Here is a 21,178-nt window from a genome sequence, read left to right as displayed (position 1 = left end):
GAGTAGAAATCTGCTGAGGAAAGGAACACGGAGGCTACGACTCAAAGAAAGAGCAGTAGAGAGGCCAAGAGAGACGTTATCAGAGGGGGCGCAGCAGAAGCAGGCTTGATTCGCTCAGAGAAGAGCAGAGGATGGCATCCACAACATGCACTACAGGCACGAGAGCCTTGTGGGAAAGAATAAATAATCACACACAATCACAAGAAATTTTTTAAATGGCCCTGTATCCTGCCTTTGACTTCTATCATCTTGCAACGTCAGAGCACTGTAATAGGAGCCTATGAACAAACCTCCATTTATGAAACATTTCCAGACTTTTTTCAGGGTGGGAACAGCAGATATCATAAGTTGTCATCACAGCAATCATAATGGTGGTGACGGTGACGAAAGTGCTGATATTAACAATAACCATAAGGACCCCTAAAGCACACAGTTAAGCCCCTGCATCAGCGGCCCAACGTTATAGGAATTCTTCAGGTTTCTCTTGAGGATCATCCAAATCAGGCAGCTTTCAATGTGATCTGGGGCCCTCATATACAGTTCTCAAACCTCCTCTCAAAACTGTTCTGATTCATTACACCTTGTTAATAATCAGCTGCTAAAAATACAACTTTACAATGTTTACTTCAAAATTAAAGCTCGGTTAAAGTAAATAACCTGGCTTACGTTTTCCTGGCTTAGTTTGGCTATACCTAAATTTCACCTCTAAAAGGTCAAGAGGCTACTTTGCTTTTTTCACCAAATCTAGTTTTAGGGAGAAGAGAAAAAAAGATAATTATAGATATATCTGGTGTCCAGATTTGAAATGCTGAGCTCCAAAGTAAGTACTAAGTATTAAGAGAAATCGTTATGAAAGCAAATTTTCCAGAGTTTGTAAAGAACAATCAGCTAATGGATTTAATAGTACACACATCCTTACTTATTAACATATGAAGATCTTTTACCTCCATCCGATTCAAGTCACGGGGTTGTTGGTTTGCTGGCACTGACTCAGAGTAAGAATCAAATAACGCACACTCCCACTTGGGCTTAGGAAAGGCTAAGAAGAAACAAAAGAATGCATAAGAATATATACTATAGTCATGGTGGTCATTGTTTCCTAGCAGCTTTTCTGTGCTTGGTAAATAGAGCAACAAAATCAGCCAGCTCCTATATGCGAGAGATGGCACTAATCACGCTGAGGTAGTATTTCAAGTTCTTTACGTATACAAGCTAGTACTTCTGCCATGCCCACTTTACACGCAATAAAACTAAGGGGCAGCGAAGGTAAGCACCTTAGTCAAGGTCAGAGAGCCAGTAAATGAAGAGCAGGGGCTTGAACTGCCAGCACTCCTGCTGGAAGGTCCATGCTGTCAGCATTTCATGTTGTAACACAGAAGTCATTTTCCACCTTAACCATCACTATCACAATACTTCAGTTTCAACTAAGCTACTAGCAGCATTTTAAAATGGCAGTAACTATGGTGATAGTTTGAATACCATAAACATTAACTGAGGAAATACTTCATTTTAGCTATTACTACTGGAAGTAAACAGACAAGATCTTACAATGATATGTGCCGAAGAAAGCTTTATGAAGTACTCATTTCTTTTGGTTAGCAGGAATAACAAAAATAAGAACACAAGTTCTTCCTGATTTATAACTATGAAATAATCACATTATGGGTTTCTGCCAACATAGTATAGTGACAGCAGCTGTTAGCTGGGTAGCTGAGTGGATCAGCATAAGAAAAACCATCCTACCTGGTAAGCTAACACTGAACACTCACACTATTTCTTAGAAACAGATTCTGTTTCACCACTTTTGTCACAAAGTAAGTAAAAAATAAATGTCTCAACAACTAGGAAAATTGTCATTATTCCAAAGAGGAAAAGCAGACTGTGGTAGACAGTAAACAGAAGCTACAAATCAAATTTGTCAAGACCAGCTATTAAGAAATCAAAATTTTAGTGCCATGTTTAAAAACATTTTTTGAATCAAATGTTAAAAATAGATTGGCAGGGACTTCCCTGGTGGCACAGTGGTTAAGAATCACCTGCCAACACAGGGGACGTGGGTTCGAGCCCTGGTCCAGGAAGATCCCACATGCCGCAGAGCAACTAAGCCCTTGCGCCACAACTACTGAGCCTCGCGCTAGAGCCTGCGAGCCACAACTACTGAGCCCGCGAGCCATAACTACTGAAGCCCGCGTGCCTAGAGCCCGTGCTCCGCAACAAGAGAAGTCACCGCAATGAGAAGCCTGTTCGTCGCAACCAGAGAAAGCCCGCTCGCAGCAACAAAGACCCAACACAGCCAAAAATAAAATAAATTTATTTAAAAAAATTTAAAAGCACAGAGAAGACCCAAAGAGTTCTGGCCATTTTCTTGAACCAAATACAAAAATAAACAAGGTTAATAAACCATTTAAAAGTCAACTACTAAACCCTTAGGGTTTGCCATACTATCACTAAGTTTGATGGGACTTTATGAGGTCTCATGGTTTTTGTTAGAACTATTTAATTATTACTTAAGATTAATCCCACAAACTCTGGAAATGATGTGCAATTTTTGTTTAATTGAAGGGTATATGATGGATTCTTCTTCAGTTGTTTCTATATAAATGCATGCTCCATAAAAGGCCATTAAGAAATGGGGGGTGGACTTCATTCAAAATAAAGGGAGATGCTCTTGACTGAGGCTCTATTTTTTACACTCCCCTGTACTGCGTAAGCAAGGTAAACGCAGCCATTTGCAGCAGTAAAGGAATCAAGAGGCTATTTCTCTTTTGTTAATACACTTTTTGCTCAGGGCTTTCAGACCTTTAAAAATTTCATCAGTGACTTTTGAAACACTCCGTGAAACACCTGAACACCTACAAAGTGACTCCTCAAATAAGAAGTCATGACACCCAGCCTAGGTCCCATAGCCACACCACATAAGAACAAGGAAACAGCATTCCTCAAGACCCCAAACAGGAAAGAGAGGGAGGAGAGAGAGCGAGACAGAGACAGGGACACAGAGAGAGACACTAAAGAGGAAAAAGAGCAGTGCATCATGCTGCCCAACTGCAAACTAGTTCCTGGGGACCCCTGAGGGTCTCCCCCAGACTGTAAGGAAGGGGAACACGCTGGAGTCACGGCCCGCTGGAGTCAGAAAGCAGCTGCTATTAGCAAAGTCCAAGCTCTGAAACAAGTAATAGCTTTTGCTCTCTGAACCCTCCCCTTTGTACATTTTCTGAGGGCCTCTGGGCAAGATCCCAGAATGGGTCATGCTTCCCCCAACATGTTCACCGGTCCCTGGCACCAGCCACATACTTAGTCTCTTCCTTTTGGTTGAGCCTCCACCCCGTCACTACCTAACACAGAATGACAGACTTTTTATTTAAGAGTCAGAGACCCGAAGACTGACTTAGATAAGTCACTGGGTACTTTGAATCTAGTGTCATTATGAGGAGGGGACAAGACAAGATAATCTAAGGCCTTTCCAGATCTAACCAGGAAATTTATGATCTGTTCATGACTAATCACATTTTCTTTAGACACTGTTTCCCTCATGCCAATAATCATCAATGACTAAGCTCTCATGTTTTAGAGGCCCTCTCTAAAAAGTGAGAAAGTCTGTTGAAAGCACCAGCTATTTCTGGACCCTTTCGATGAAGGCTATACTTCTGTGAATAATAAAATTCACATCAGAAATCAGCCCACTGCCTTTGAAAGGGCAAGAGACACTATTAATTTTTTCAATCTTCCAAAGAAGTTAATACAAAGGTTGGACTCACTACGACTCTTTCCTAACCAAAGGATTTGGGGGTAACTGTTTTATTAATGAGAAAGACAAAGAGAGCTCTATTCTAACTTTCTGGCGTGCTAGAATGTTCTATATCTGATTGCAGTTACATGGGTGGATACATATTTTAAAAATCGAGTGTACATTTAAGATCGGAGCCTTTCATACATTTCACTGCATGTAATTTTTAAACTTTTTCATTAGGTACAAGACTCCTAGTCCATTCCGTTGCCCAAGGCCACTCGGGGACATCGGGCTGGGCCTAAAGATGGTAAGTCAGCATTGGCTCTACAGGAAGATCTTCCTCCTAATTTTTTATCAGCTGGGGATTCAGTAGTTGCCTGGTCCACAATTTTCATGAAAGGGTTACGTGGCTTTGGTTCAAATCCACCCAGACAGTACTAGAATGGAGATAAAAGATGACTCACATTTGCTAGATCATCCCTATGACTCACATTATAAGTTGTGAGAGTCTAATATCAGTTAATGAACAGTAACTGTATATACAAAGGACTCCACAAAGTGTCTGGACAACATCTTAAGGAACAAAACTCTCTTCCAAGATCTGGAAGGAAACGCCTAAGGTTTAGGATTTATGATGAGGCATTACCTGCTTGCAGGTACTCCGGCTGCAGAGTTGGAGGCAGGCTCTCAGGCAGTGGGTAGCCGTTCTTCCGGGCCACAATGAGATGAAACGCAGCACAGAACTCCGGCAGGCTCAGGGCTCCATCGCAGTCAGCATCGCTCAATTCCCTAAGGAAAGCAGATGTTATGAGCGTGTAACACGGGGCTCAGAAGGAAAGTTACTCAGCCTCAAACATGCAAACACGACTCCCAGGCTCTCTGGTGGAGGCCCTGCAGGGTCCCCAAACCCATATAAAATCTCAGGGGGCCACACGGAGGAAGAAAAATTGACACCACTAGCATGAGTGGCACTTTATAAATAAAAATTGAAATTCTCCAGATTCTCCAAATAGATCTGTTTTACAACAGACTACACGAGTTAAAAAAAACTATGGGACAAAAAGGAAAACGATGCCCACAATTCACACTTAGTTGACAGTCATTCAGTAAATGAGTTGTGTGAACAGCCCCGGACTTGGTGCTCAAAACAGTCAGAGGAAGGGCTGGCCCTGCCCTTTCACCGGTGTCCTGACCATTATTCAGTTACCCAAGCTCAGATACAAGCACTTCATTTCTCAGCTTTAAGGAAAAACCTTGAACTTTTCAAGTTGCAAATGTTGTATCAAAACTTTGCTTGAGAATTCCCTCCTGGGAAAACACAAGTAAGCTCAGTAAATACTGGCTGAACTATGTTTTCAGATAAAACTAGCAACTAGGGAAGGCTGGAACCAGATGAGATAGAAAGGAAGAAAGGGAGAGGCTTGAAAAGGCTTATCTTTGCTTCAGCCGTTGTTTCCCACTGAAAAGCAGAGGCCTATCTGCCAAAGTAACTAAGACCCCATAAGCTCAACCAGCCTCTTAGGTGTACAGAGATGAGTACACTTGTGTTAGGACAAGCAGAGCGAGAAGGCATATACAATCATAGTAGAAAGGGGGTTACTATTTGAAAGAAAAATCACGGAAGGTAAGCTCCGGAACTTTCCTTTGGACCCTTCACATCCTTGTCCCCCTTGAATATTCAGAAAGCACCAGCTCCCCGAGGTGAGGAGCCAACAAATTGTTTCAAACACTGGGTGGAGAGAATCCCACAAAGCTTACATGGATATGTCTCAACAAAAAGAGAGAAATCCTCATGCCAATAATGTTAAGACTGGGAATTCTGCCAAAACAGACTGTATTCTTTACAAAATGATAGTTTCTCTTTTGTCCTAGCTTTAAAGCCTAATAAGGCTTGCCACTTTTTTTTTGAATGCTATAATATATTGCCGAAAAACCGAAATTCAGCTCAGGATCCCAGATACAGTGGCATTCACAAGTGTCAGTGGAATAGTTTTCCAATATGATGCACAAAACATGACAAGCAATTTTAAACCCTAATTTTTTTGTAAATCCTCATGAAAAAAGTTTTACATAAATATTCCAATACTTTAATTATATATTTATCACAGTGTGGTCTCCCACCCAGTCTTGAGGAAGAAGAGCCCACACGCAGCCGGGAGTTTACAGAGGTATGGAGCGTTTTCATAAACGCAAACAGAGCCATCTGGACCAACCAGCGCAGCCCTTCTGGAGCCGGTGATGGAGCCGGCACAGCAGCAAAGCACCGGGCACGCCACATGTGCAAGTCTGAACCAGGGCCCAGCTGATAAACACCAGCCAAATTTACGAAGCTCAGAGGCAGCGAGAAGAGTCAAATTTAACTTAATTCCAAAATATCTGTGGAACTTCTGTTCACCTGGCCTCATAAAATATTATAAAGAATAGCTTTTCAAGGTTCTCTGGTCACTTACACCACATCAAGTAGAAAAATCTGAAAATAAAACACACAAGATGGAAATTCTCGTATGCTCACACAACTGCTTAGACTGAAAAGGCATCTACGTGAGGACGATAATTAGGAAATTGCTTTTTAAATAAGAGCCCAAACAGTGCGTAGTATGTGCCAGACACTATTCATTGTGCTTTTCATATAACTTACTTAATCTTCAAAGCAACAATAATCTAAGTTCTTTTCATTCTCTTAGTCTGATTTTTTAAAAATTCAAAAGATTAGATTTTTAAAATGCAAAAGTAGGAGCTAAGGGATGGCTATGGATAACAGTATGATACTATGAGGCATTAACTGTACTTACCATATATAGGAGAGTTCTGGAATGGAAAGCTTTGATTTGGTGAAGAAGTTCTTGGCCACAGAACCTGTCAAGAGCCATTGTTTAAATAAATCATGAATTACTTATCTAGAGCAGCTTTTATATTTATATGTAAATGAATCACCATTTTTTTCATTCAGCAATTCCTACCATATAACCACAAATATAACAATTATTCATCAAAGAAACTACGAATTGTGTGGCTAAAAGCAACATACAAACGGCTTTTAAAAGAGTGTGTAAATTAGAATAGGGCAAAAGAACTAACGGCATAATACTTAATTATGACATGAAAATTATATGAATTCCTTCTTTGTATTTCCAAAAATCTTCAAAATTTACTAAAAATTCAAAAGATAGCTATCAAAATTATCAAAGTAAAAATCTGTCGGGCACTTTTAATGAACAGATGCAAAAGTAATACACGATCATGGTAGGAAACAGCAAAAAAGAAAAACTAACACCATTAATCTCATCATACTAGAGATAAGACAGACATCTTGAGAAAGCGTTTCAGTGAGATTTAAGATCTCTTGGTGGCTCTTCAAGAATCGTATCCAGGGGCTTCCCTGGTGGCGCAGTGGTTGCGAATCTGCCTGCCAATGCAGGGGACTTGGGTTCGAGCCCCGGTCCGGGAAGATCCCACGTGCCGTGGAGCAACTAAGCCCGTGCGCCACAACTGCTGAGCCTGCGCTCTGGAGTCTGTGAGCCACAACTACTGAAGCCCACGTGCCTAGAGCCTGTGCTCTGTAACGGGAGAGGCCACCGCAGTGAGAGGCCCGCGCACTGCAACGAAGAGTAGCCCCTGCTCGCCGCAACTAGAGAAAAGCCCGCGCGCAGCAGCAAAGACCCAACACAGCCAAAAATAAATAATAAATAAAATAAGTAAATTAAAAAAAAAAAAAACTTACACATTTAAAAAAAAAAAAAAAAAAAAAGAATCGTATCCAGGAACCTCTTGCTACTTTCTTTATTCATTGCAAATTTACCAATATCAATGGAAATCAGGTAATCATTTCATTTTACATGTAACGTAGCTTCAAGTCCCAACTGCACTTAAAATGTTTAGACCCAATCCTTATTGAGATTGAAATTTTTATGCTTTCTGCTCTCAAAACAGTTTCACAATTCAAAAGCCTCAAGTCTAACACAAAGAACACTCAAATCAAAGCCCTAAACTCTATTCTAAACTGATAAAGTCAAAAATCTTTCCTTAGCCAGCACGAGACTTCTAACTGGCCTTGAAACAAAGGATTATAGTGGACCCTAAGGCAGACTTATTTTCCTTTGATAGATGAAGGATCAAAGACAAAGTACCCTATAAACGAATGAGCCTTCTCCCCAAGAGCATCCTGGAAATAATGCTGACCCAGGACTGTTGGCCATCCATGCAGCCTCCTTGCCTTGTCAAACATTTGTCAGAAATGTCTTGAAAGCCCATTTGCCAGCTATTTTATACAAAGAAAGGCATTCTCCCCTAATTTCATTCTTCTTTTTCCCTCCTGATCTCCTTTCTTGAAAGTATAATAGGCTCAAACCCACAGCTAGAGACCTGGCCTGGCCTTCACACCGTAGAGAGAGACTGTCGGCCCACGGTGTCCCAGAGTGGTTGGGTGGCGCCCACAGGGAAGATGATGGCTAACGAGGTCAGAGAAGGAGCATTTGAGCAAGCCAGGTGCTCCCTCCTTCGGTGCTGACAGAAGTTCAAACGGGGAGCTGGAACCCTCGCCCCAGCCCCACCCTCAAGCAACAGAGTAACCCCAAACAAGCCTCCTTTCCTTGCTCTCTCCAGCCATTTTCAGATCCACCCGAGAGCCACATGTGGGGCAGAAGAGGTAGAAGGGAGGCTTAAAAGCTGTCAGCAGTCAAAGATCAAAACCATGAATCCAGACTTTTTCTTACAAGGGGTCTCTCAGCCCAGTAAACTACAGCTACCCACAGCATTGATCCATCAGTGACTGAATGTTAATACATCCAATATATACAGATCTTTAAAAAATAATAAAGACCAGTAAACCACTGTAAAAATGGATTGAGCTATGAGAGTTCAAAGAAATAGATGCAACTGACTCTTAATCATATTGAAAAAAAAATGTTCAACCTTGTTCGTGAGACATCTGTAAGTTAAAGCCACACAAAGACATGATTTCTTGCCTATCAGATGGGAAAAATACAAAAGTTCAATAACGTGTTTCAATAACAAGACTATGGGAAAACAGGCACCTCATACAATGCTGGGGGGTGACAAAATGGCACAACCCCAAAGAAGGGGTGTTTTGCAAAATCACATTTGACCCGGTAATCCCACTTCCAAATTATCCAAGGATACACTAACAAAAATATAAAAAGACATATGCAGAAGGCTATTTACAAGAGAAATATATGTAATAGCAAAGGACTAGAAGTAATCCCAATAAAGAATTGGCTGAATAAATGACTGCACATTCACACAATCTGTAAGAAGAAACAAGAAATATCTCTACATACGACTACAGAGTAATCACCAGAATATATTAAGTGAAAAAAGCAAGGTGGAGGAAAGAGTAAGTAGTATGCTACCACTTATCTAAGAAAATATGGAGATAAGAACACACACACACACATATATAGAGATATGCACATATATGTATTTGTTTCTATTTTTAAAAACAGACAAATAGGCCATTAAACAAGATGTTTACCTATAGGAACAAGGAAGGAACAAGGTAGAGGAGATAGGGACAGGAACTAGACTTCTTTGAATGTAGTTTGTTTTGTAGACTCAACTTGAGGACTGTGTTAATATTTTATATAAGTAAAAAATTAAATTTTAAGAACACAATCCCTAAAACTTGAAATCAAAACAAATAAAACTGAAAAGCACAAAGTTGGAGAACTCTCACTATGCAATTTCAAATACTTACTATAATAATCAAGACAGTGTGGTACTGGCCTTAGGCTAGACATACAAATCAGTGAAACAGAATTGGTAAAGAAATAAACCCTTACACTTACAGTCAGTTGAATTTTGACAGGGAACCTAAAACAATTAAATGGGGGAAAGAAAAGTTTTTTCAACAAATGGTGCTGGGACAACTAGATATTCACATGCAAAAGAATGAATTTGAATCCCTACCCCATATCATATGCAAAACTTAGCTCAAATTGGACGAAAGAACTAAATATAAGAAATAAAACTGTAATATAGGGAATTCCCTGGCAGTCCACTGGTTAGGACTCTGCGCTCTCACTGCCAGGGCCCAGGTTCAATCCCTGCTCTGAGAACTAAGATCCCACAAGCCACACGGCGCGGCCAATAATAATAATAATAATAAAACAAAATTAATATGACCTTGGATTAAGCAATGGTTTCTTAGATATGACACCAAAAGCACACGCAACAAAAGAAAAAATAAACGGAACAGCAAAATTAAACTTTTTTGCTTCGCAAGATACCATTAGGAAAATAAAAGGACAAGCCACAGATTGGGAAAAGAATATTTACGAATCATATGTCTGATAAGGAACCTGTGTCTAGAATACACAGAGAACTCTTTCCACTCAACGATTTTTTTAAAAAAATGGCAAAGTATCTGAATAGGCATTTCTCCAAAGAAGGTATACAAATGGACAGTAAGAGCATGATAAGATGCTCAATGTCATTCTCCATCCAGAGAGATACCACTTCACATCCACTAGGACGGCTACAATCAAGAGATAAAAACAAGTGCTGGCAAGGATGTAGAGTAAGACACTACTGGTGGCAACGTAAAATGGTGCAGCCACTTTGGAAAACAGTCTGACTAGTCCTCAAATGGTTAAATACAGAGTTATCCTATGATCCAGCAATTCCACTCCTAGGTATATATCCAAGAGAAATAAAAACATACATCTACACAAAAACTTGTACACAAACGTTCACAGCAGCATTATTCTTAACAGCCAAAACAACCCAAAAGTCAATCAACTGATGAACAGATAAATAAAATGGTGTCTATCCATACAATGGAATGATATTCATCCATAAAAAGGAACGAAGCTCTGGTACATACCGCAACATGGATGAACCTTAAAAACATTATGCTAAGTGAAAGAGGTCAGACACCAAAAAACACTTATTATGCAATTTCATTTATATGAACAGCCCAGAACAGGCAACTCTATAGAGAGAGAAAGTAGTTTAATGGTAACCTAGGGCTGGGGGGTGGGGAGAGCAGGAATGGGGAATAAATGCTAATAAGTAGGTAGTTTATTGGGGGGAGGTGCTCTAAATCTAGATTGTGACTATACTACACTAAAATCATTGAATTGTATACTTTAAATGGGTGAATTTAGAGTATGTAAATTACATCTAAATAAAGATGCTTTCTAAAAAGGGACATCAACTAATTGCAATGTATGAACCTCTCCTGACCTTGATCAAACTAAACTTTTTTAAAAGGCATTTGTGAGACAATTGGGGAAATCTGAACAAGACTTGATATTAAGTAATTTGTGGGGTTTTTTTTAATGTGCTAATGAGTTGTGGTTATGTTTTTAAAAGAGGCCTTATCTTTACAGATACATCCTGAAATATTTTCAAATGAAATAGTCTGGTAATTGCTTCAAAACCATCTAGGCTGAGAGAGGGTATAAATAAAACCAAATTGTGAGAGCTGACTGATAGGTACATAGGAGTTTGTTATACTAGCCACTTCAGTTGTGTCTGTATTTGAAATTCTGCAAAATGAAAAGGTTAAAAGAAAATAAAAACATTCCTAACAGCTGCCTATTTGTATCTGGCTAAATATCTGTATACATTGTGAAAAAACTCACTCAAGCAGTGGGTAAAGTTAGCAAGTGGTCAATAAATGCAATCTGGGTTTCTGCTTTTTTTTAAAATCATGTTGTCAACGTTAATTTTTTGTATCTACAATATTCTGCCTTCAAATAAAGCCATTACCACCAACCAGAAAATGATATCTGCGTTTATACAGGTACATTTCAACTACGGACCTTATTTCACGAGAGAAAATTAATCTTAGTCCACACTGCGATATGTCAGGTTACAATTATCAAGGACATATTGTTATTCTTCACAATTGAAGTATAAAAAGGAAGTTTTATGAATTTGTCTTCCAGACTCTACTATTTCACTGTTTGTTTAGTCTTCAGCCGGGTGAAATGTAGGCACGTGGGAATTAAATCAGTTCCTCTCAGCTTGAATTTTGCATGAGAATTCGATAGGAATATGTATTTCTGAAGATAACCCAGAAGAACTAACATGTGGACATAAAAATGCTGGCCAATTTTCCTCCCATATTTTCTCTCAGAAAAACCAGAGGAGAAAGACTGCAGCCAAAGAAAACGAACATGAACTTGAACTCTAAGGTGTATATAACATAAGGAGACCTGTGACAGCAACTCTTTGGGAGGCTACACTATGTCCTTGCTGTAACACCAACATAGTGAGTATGCAATTAAAGGTGCGGCACTAATTTCAGGAACTGCTCCAGCTAATAAGGCACAGGATCTGAACCAGGATGCTCCAAATTCCCATTTAACCCCCCTTTGAAACGGAAACATAACTTTCCCAATATCACTGCCAAGTGTTTTTCTGCACGGTTTATAATTGATGAGACATTCAACCTCAGAGAAAAACAAACTAAAATCATAGAAGGTTGTTGTACTCATTTTGTGTGGACTATTTCTCAAGATGGGCGCTGTTATTTATGTGAGACAGTGAGCTGGGACCCGTGTTCTCACCCGCCAGACTTTGTTACCTGAAATGAAGGAACTCGGATCAGGCTGAAGGGACCGGAACTGGTTGACATAATACTCTCGCTGCTCTTCCGTTATCCTCCAGGGTTCATCTGGGTAACTACTGTTGTTATCCTGCAGTTCTCTCTCCACTGAAAAGGACTTTAAAAAGAAATCAATAAGCAGATGCTCACAGAATCTGTCTTTTGTGAAACAAAGTAGAAATATTAAACCCAAGCATTATAATTTTTTTTCCTCAAGGGAATGAATTTAAACACCTTGTGAGGAGAATTTAATGGGAATGTAAACTTCTGAAGGTCAGATATCATGCTTTATACCTCTCTTTTGTATTTCCTAAAGTTGTTAACAGGTCTGAGCATGAAATACTGAACACTTGGGTGAGTGACAAAAGATTTTCCAATGTGATGAAGGGGAAAAAAATACAATCGTTCTTTTCTTCAAATATTCACCACATTTTGATCCTTTCAAATTAGTTGAGTAGATAGTAAGATAATCTAGATTCTTTTTAAACCATTTTTTAAAAATCTAGAACAGCTATAACCACACCATCTTTCTTTCTGAGGTATTCCCGTTGTATAAATCTGGGAATCAAAAGCTCCGAATCAAGTCCCACGTCCCCAGGTCCCACCTGAGTGGCAAGTCAGGATCACCAAACCTCTCCTTCCACATCTGTGAACTGGGGGTTCTACTTAGTAATAGAGCTGAGTGCAAAGATGGGCTGTCATGGTACCACAACAAACAGGGTAACAAGGGGTGCATCCGACCTGCCACTAGGGGGCATGCAAGTCAAATTTGAGATTTTAAGGATACAGAGAACCAAAGTAGTAGCGCAGGAGAAAAGAGCTCTGCTAAGCAATGGGGAAAGAAGCAAAAATGGTGATTCTGGAAGGAGCAGCACAGGGCTTTGCTGCATCCCTCCCATCTACCCTAAGGCTAAGGTGCTACTTGCCAAGGGCCACCTTCATGGAACTAAAAGGTAAACACAAGGAGGGTGAGCCTTTAAGACAAAAGGAGACTAGGAAAGAAGGGGAGAGGTATTACTACTAATACCCATCAAGGTGCCTGCTTCTGAATGAACACACTACCAAGTTATTAATCATTAGGAGGGTATTCTACTCACTATCCCCAGAAAAGACAGCAGACCATCTCTGCCCCCTGCCTCAACCTCCCCAACAAACACACACCACATTCTGGAAGTAACTCTTCCCTGGAACACTTGGCTCTCCTCTGATGCCATTCAGAGAAGAAACAACTCTGTAAAAAGTTTGAGCTGTGATATGACCTTGAGATGCCATCTTTGAAGTTTGCATACTAGATGAGTTTCCACTAAATCTAAATCAAACCGTTTTTAAATGCCCTGAAAGTCACTATCCAGTAGTTAATGCCTTAAATTCATAGAGTGTTTTGAAATTTACAAAGCATTTCATACACCCCTATCTCACCTGAGCACCTCAAACATTTGAGAGGTAGACACAGCAGGTATTAGTATCCTTTTCCCAGATGAGGAAACCAAGGCTCGGAGAGCTTAAGGGACATGCCCATATCCTTCACTGAACCCCTGCAGTCAGCAAATACGTGCCCACTTTTTTTTAATCTGTTGCCAAAATCTCCATGCTAGGTATTGGCTGCGCATTCCCTGGCGCTGACATGGAAGCTTCTACTCCCCTAAAATGCACTCTCCTTCCCACCTGGAACCGAAGCTGCCATACCCAGTCGTTGCTGGTAGTGTCATCCCATAACCATCTGCTCACCCTACTTCCTCTCCCATATTACTTGACCCCTGAGCGGCATCAGTGGTCTCTTAGCAGGTCTCAAGTCTAATCTGACAGCAGGAATCGGAAATGGACAGGAGAAAGTGACCGATTCCTCTGCTTAAAAGCTTTCAGGATGACCTATTGCCCAATAAAACAAATCCCCCTCCTCCACCTGGCTTTTAGGGTCCTTATAATCCAGCCTCCTTCTTGGTCACTCATATCAGGCTTCTGATAGCCCACATGCTCTCTCCTCATGGGTCAGGTTTGCATCTTCTCCCCAGACCACCCTTCCTCTGATCCCAGCCCACTCAAATCCTACCCATCTGAGCTTCCCTGGTAGTGCAGTGGTTGAGAATCTGCCTGCTAATCCAGGGGACACGGGTTCGAGCCCTGGTCTGGGAGGATCCCACATGCCACGGAGCAACTAGGCCCGTAAGCCACAACTACTGAGCCTGAGCGTCTGGAGCCTGTGCTCCACAACAAGAGAGGCCACGACAGTGAGAGGCCCGTGCACAGCGATGAAGAGTGGCCCCTGCTTGCCACAACCAGAGAAAGCCCTCGCACAGAAACAAAGACCCAACACAGCCAAAAATAAAATTAATTAATTAATTAATTTTTAAAAAAATCCTACCCATCCTCAAGTCCCATGGCCCCAAAGGACTCTCTGACGTACCTGCCAGGTCCACAGCCACCGCAGAGGCGCTACCTGCCCCCAACCCCCAGCTCAGCTTGGCTACGAAGATGGGTCTGGAACCACATGTGCACAGCATGGCCCACCTCATGCCCGGTCTCCCCCAGCTGAGTCCAAGTAAGTGTGGGTGGGCTCACAGTTGCTGGCCTCTGGGATGCTCTGGCACAGAAAGCTTTTCTCTAGCGAGAACAAGCTGCGCCAGATGCTCATTCTTGTGGATGTGGATAAAAAGTAGAAAGATCAACAAGCAGAGAAAGCAGACCCTGAGCAGATGCATAGCAGGGCGGGGGTGCCAAGCAAAGGCCAACTGGGACTTAAAGTCACAAGGGAGCAAGAAGTGAGCACAAGCAGAATCTGGGAGGAGCGCAAGTACTAGAAAGAGTCCAGGGTGAGGGTGGCTGCTGGCAGCCAAAAGGCAAATGGACAGTGAAGTCTACTTCAACTAGTCTGTTCATGGCGGAACAAACGTGAATAACCAAGAACTCCCATTCCTGGGGACCACTGGGCCAATCCTTGTCTCTCATTTCTTGGATTCCCATGAGAACCCCAACCCCTTCCTCCTTCTCAAGAAAACTTAAGAGCTAACAAGGAGAATTCCTGCTCCTTAAAACCAAAAGTGCCAGGGCTTCCCTGGTAGCGCAGTAGTTAAGAATCCGCCTGCCAATGCAGGGGACGCGGGTTTGAGCCCTGGTCCGGGAAGATCCCATATGCCGCGGAGCAACTAAGCCCGTATGCCACAACTACTGAGCCTGCGCTCTAGAGCCTGCGAGCCACAACTACTGAGCCCACGTGCCACAACTACTGAAGCCCGCACACCTAGAGTCCGTGCTCCGCAACACGAGAAGCCACTGCAGTGAGAAGCCTGCACACCACAACAAAGACTAGCCCCCACTCGCCGCAACTAGAGAAAGCCCGCGCGCAACGACAAAGACCCAACACGGTCAAAAATAAATAAAATTAAATTAAAAAGTGCCTTCCAACAATGAGAGAGGGCATGTGAACACCAGGCAACCCGTACCTGGTGTGGCCCTTCTACCAGCCTGCCCGAAACATCTTAACCTACCCCCATCTCTTTCCCCTCGCTTCTCACTGCATGTTTTGAAGTAATTTGATAAATCAAGTGATTTGAGCATCTTAGAAAATATGAATCCTTATTATAAGTATGCTAAGTATCACACAGTTTGAACATTTAAAGTGCTGTTTGTTACATATCTTCATTCAGGTTTCGATCTGGAGGGCGAGAACCATATCATCTTAGCCTTCATTCTGCACATAGCCCCTAGCAGGCTCAGCACAGACACTACAAAAGTCGGGTGGGGGCCACTTATTGACGGGCTCTAACAACTTCACGGGTATGTCTTATGCTGAAAGAGATGCAAAAACACTACTCTATGCTGCGTGTAATGAAAGAAAGCCCATGAGTCCATTTCATATTTTATTTTATTTTTTTAAAGAATAACTTGATTTTTTAAAAATATTTATTTATTTGGTTGCACCAGGTCTTAGTTGCGGCAGGCAGGCTCCTTAGTTGCGGCATGCATGTAGGATCCAGTGGGATGGAACCCAGGCCCCCTGCGCTGGGAGCGCAGAGTCTTATCGACTGCACCACCAGGGAAGTCCCCATTTCATATTTTAAAGTTTGAGATCTATCAACAGACGTCCCTGTCGGTCCCATGGTCTGATCTCTATGGAGAGGTTTCAAGTTCCTTATTCATTAAGTGAGTGATTTCAGAGACAGGTGGAAGGGGCGGATCACATTCCACGTTCCCTGAAGCCGAAATATTCCAAAAGAAAGCTAATCTATACTACAAGAAGCCAAATGATGTGAACTTTGCTGCAGAAACACTGACCTGCTCATTCATTCATTCATTCATTCACAGACACTTATTCAACATCACCAACATCCCAGACACTAGTCACTAGGGATACTCTCTGATGGTCAAACACATTCTTTCTCCCAGGAAGCCTAGAGTCCAGTGAGGGAGAAAGACGGGCAATCGCAAAACAGTGAGGTGTGAGCTATGGTGAGACAGGGAACTCTGGAGCTCCGCGGCTGGGAGTCGTTCCACCGACCGCCCGCATCCGTATCACCTGGGGACTCGTCAGAAATACAGAAGCCCAGGCCCTACCCCACACCTAGTGAATCATCAATTCTGGGAGTGAGGCTCAGGCATCTGCGATTTAACAAGCACTCTAGATGATACAAAGCACACTCAAGTCTGAGAAGCAGTGCTACAAAACACGCAGGGCAAGGCAAGGAAAAGGAACAGCATTGGCAAAGACATCTTAAAATGCCAGAAAATAGCCATCTCCTGAAAGTAGCTTGGTTGAGCTACATACGGATAGAATGGGCTGACAGTGCAGAGGAGATGCGAGTGGAGCTGCCTCAAGACGGTCCAGACCAGCGGTCCTCAACCTTTTTGGCACAGGGACCAGTTTCGTGGAAGACAATTTTTCCACGGACCGGGGGCGTGGGGCGGGGAGAGGATGGTTCAGGCGGTAATGCGAGCGATGGCGCGCGGTGGGGAGCGGCAGATGAAGCTTTGCTCCCTCGCCCGCCACTTACCTCCTGCTGCACGGCCCGGTTCCTAACAGGCCTCGGACCGCTACCGGTCCACAGTTCAAGGGTTGGGGACCCCTGGTCCAGACCATGAAGGTTCAGGTGCACCAGGTTAAGGGCTTTAAACTGTATCTAGAAGACAATCGGGAGCCACAGATAAGTATGACACAGGCCAATGAATCAGATTTGAGTTGCAGAAAGATCACTTCAGTGAGGAGAATGGAAGGGAAGACTAAAGGTCAGAAGACCAATTAAGGCCATATCGGCAACCCCGGCCAGAGGTCAAGGTGGCCCAGAGGTAGGGAGGGCTATGAGGGGAGTAAGAGAAAAAAGCCACAGGGCCCCCACCAGATGAAGGCCCATTCCAGCAGCAGGATGGCTGCTTGAGACCTCTCTGGCAGCAGCTAGGGGGCCATCTCCTCCAAATGAACCCATAAGGCAACCGTAACAAAGACGTGAAATCGGTCACCTAAGAGAGAATGTCTAATTGCAAAGACTGGAGGCACTGGGCAATGGGGGCGGGGGAACGATGGAGCCTTGGACTTCCGAGGAGAAGCCGGAACCAGGAAGAGACCCACCTCCGTGTGCACCCAACAGGAGCCCCAGTTCCACTCCAGCTGTAGTGATTTGCTTGGCTGGGTGGAGATTTTTGCTACTTGGTGCCAATTTTGAGCTCTACCAGCGTTTTTAAGAAAATATAAAAGGAGGGAGAGAGAGAGAGAACAAGAGAGACAGAGAATCTTCCGCATCTGTGTGCTTAAGCCTCATACATATGGTTCATTATACAGTTTCTCTAGACACAGGAGAATTAGATTTGCTTATATTTAAAACATTCAAACCCTTGGTTTTGTTTCAAGTGAAATGCAAATATCTGGCACTGCAACTCGTTATCTCTGGGGAATACAGGCTGTTTATAATGAAAGAGACTTCAAAAGACTCATTAAAAAGTAATACTATTGGGCTTCCCTGGTGGCGCAGTGGTTGAGAGTCCACCTGCTGATGCATGGGACACGGGTTCGTGCCCCGGTCTGGGAAGATCCCACATGCCGCGAAGCGGCTGGAACCGTGAGCCACGGCCGCTGGGCCTGCGCGTCCGGAGCCTGTGCTCCACAGCGGGAGAGCCCACAACAGTGAGAGGCCCACGTACCGCAAAAAAAAAAAAAGTAATACTATTAATAAAATCCCAAAAGGTGACATTTACCCCTGAAGTATCTTAAAATCAAACATAGATGAAAAGTATGAATTGCAAGGAAGCACTGCTGTCAGGGAGAACTTAAGAAGGGGGTGTGTATTGTTTCAACCACAGAACATTTCTCTTTAGAATATAACCCCACCCTGCAGGCCTCCTGTCAATGCTGCCTTAGAGTCCAGCCACTTCACCTAAGGGTGCGATGATCTTTGTTAGAACAACATCCTTTTGGTGCCTTAGCAAATAAACTGTCTGGGGGAGGAAAACCTCCTAGCAAGCCCACAGTGACTCTGTGAGGACACCTCCCCTGCCAACGACCTTTTGGAAATAAGAACACCATACTGCGACCACTGATCAAAGCATGATCTCATGAGCAAAGATATGAGAAGACTCAACCACCCTAAAGGGGAAGACTGGCTCACAGGCTGGTAAGACTAGAGCATAGCCCACGTGACAATTAAGCTGTCTACAGAAAGATCCAGGGATTGATCCGTCATGGGGCAGAGAAAAAAGAAGAGTCAGGGAAGCAAACGATAGCCGTGCTTCTATGTGCGGTTATGGTGGCTGTCCTCTGACCACTCACGCCCTACATGCCTGGTGTACAGGTGTCACCGAGTGGCTGCCCAGACAGTAATGACATTTTCCAGCCCTTCCTGCAATTAGCCACAGCCATGCAACTGAGTTTTAGCCAATGCAGTGGGAGCACAAGTGACCTGCACCACTGCCAGGCAGGCCTAGCACCCCGTGGTCCTCCTCTACGCTTGTCCCCATCAGCCCACTGAGAAGGGGCGGCACAGCCACAGGACAGAAGCAGCCTGTCAGCTGAATCACCATGTGGGGGAAAGCTGCCTGCCAATCTGCGAGATGAGTGAGAAGCAGACCTGCTGTGGGAAGTCATTAAAATGCGGGGCGTATTTGTTAGAGCGGTTGTTACTCCAACCAACCTACCCTTCAAGCGAGGCCCAAAGGAAAGGCACACCTGCTTAGCGCCAACAGCACAGCCACTCCTGCATTGAAGACGAAGCATGAAGCCATCTTCCTTTTGTAATCTGACCACCTAATGACCTGAGACCGCTCTGAGCCCAAAAAGCTTTCTAATTTGATTGTTCACGAAGACTGTCTTCAGGGACAGCATGTGGATGCATCTTTACAGCCGTCTTTCTATGCTTGGTTAATATGAGTTTGATAGGAGATTCTCAGGGAGGAAGTACAGAGTAAAGAGAAAAGACGGTTGTGGTAAAACTGGAAAAAACTGGGAAATGGGGAATGAAGAAAGGAGCTAAAGAAGGAGGTGGAGCTCTGCGATTTTGTTTTTCACATTCGACTGTTCCGTATCATACTCTATAGCCTCATTTATACTGTTTCCCACCTCACTCTCATTCTAATGTTAAGGCCCATGAGGACAGGAAATTTTGTCTATTCTGATAACAGCTATACCTCAGAGCCTAGAAAAGTGCCTATCACATGGGAAACACTCAAAAGACGTTTGGCGAATAAGTGAACAAATAAAATAAACAAATGATGGGACAAGCTGTCAATTCTGACTCATAGACAGAATGGTTAACCTGAGCCCTCCTATAATGACTGGAGCTGAAGTTTAGATGCACTTACCAAACAACTGTCACCCAAGAGTGTAAAGGCTGGGCCCTCTCCCTTACCTATGAAATCAGAGGGGGAAGAAAACTTTTTTTTTCTTTTTCTTTTAAAATACTATAGATTCGCTGGAAGTTGCAATAAATAACTTCTGTTTTTACCTGTAGCAAAGTTAGTTACAATTAAATCCTAACAAAGCAATTCAACTTTATCAGTTTCTTCGTGGAAATAAATTCACAAAGATGCCTTTAATCACATACTGCCTAACTTACTTAGGGATCTAATCTCAACAGCTTAGAAGGCTGAAGCCCAGACTATAGGAATCTGAGTCTAATGAGCAATGCACAGTTGCTGCTTATTATGATAAACTAAAGTTTTCAGATGATCACCACAGACATCAGAGAATGTCAGATAACATGTATTCGTTACGTGCCAGACACTGTAAGCACCTAATACTCAGGATCTACTTTCATCTTCACAACAACCCTGCACAGTAGGTCCCATTAGTCCCATTTTGCAGAACAGGAAGCTGAGGATTAGGAAAGGGAAGTGACTTACCAAGACCACAGACCTAGTAAATGGTAGAGTCAGAACATGAACGGAGTCCAGAGTGTATACTCACTCAGCGAGCTCTGTGGTTCCTCCCTCTTAACCATCCATCCATCCCTTAGCCATGCACCATTTCCTTTTAAGAACTAACCTCACTGTAATGCCTAAAATATTGCCGCAATTCTGCAGATTGAGGATCTGAGTTGAGGATACAAATATCCTATACTTCCACTTCCCCCTCCATTACCTAGTTTAGTTGTAGATTTGGGCCAATGAACTATTAAATCATACAGACAGAGCACCATCTTATTTCTCACATAACTTTTGCTTATAAGCATCTGGCATGCTTTCGCATCAGGAAAGAACCCTGTAGAGAGCCATACAATACAGATATTAAATCACTGCACTGTTATTTTAGTATGTGGCACTAACACTATTTTGATTAACAAAAGAAATGCTTATGAGTAATCACTGTCTCCAATTCTTCCACCGGGAGCCAAGATCTCCTGCTCAGAAGGGCATTTTTCCTTTACGATTGTCAGGATTTTGCTCTCCGCTTAGAG

At 42.8% G+C, this 21,178-nt stretch overlaps 1 protein-coding gene across 2 annotated transcripts in view; it reads right to left on the bottom strand.

The window, feature by feature from the left end:
- The window catches only part of REPS2 (RALBP1 associated Eps domain containing 2), a 228,296-nt gene that overhangs the window by 105,996 nt on the left and 101,122 nt on the right, over window positions 1–21,178 (bottom strand). For both annotated transcript variants that reach the window (XM_065900931.1, XM_065900932.1), the window contains exons 6-9: window positions 12,282–12,420; window positions 6,523–6,586; window positions 4,377–4,519; window positions 945–1,039 (exon numbers count right to left, since the gene is read on the bottom strand). In XM_065900931.1, coding sequence (XP_065757003.1) covers window positions 945–1,039; window positions 4,377–4,519; window positions 6,523–6,586; window positions 12,282–12,420 — 441 coding nt within the window. The remainder of the gene's footprint in view (window positions 1–944; window positions 1,040–4,376; window positions 4,520–6,522; window positions 6,587–12,281; window positions 12,421–21,178) is intronic.

This window comes from Phocoena phocoena, chromosome X (genome assembly GCF_963924675.1).
Source record: "Phocoena phocoena chromosome X, mPhoPho1.1, whole genome shotgun sequence".
Lineage (NCBI taxonomy): Eukaryota > Metazoa > Chordata > Mammalia > Artiodactyla > Phocoenidae > Phocoena > Phocoena phocoena.
The sequence above is the reverse complement of the archived record's forward strand: the minus strand, read 5'-3'. Positions and strand labels throughout refer to the sequence as shown.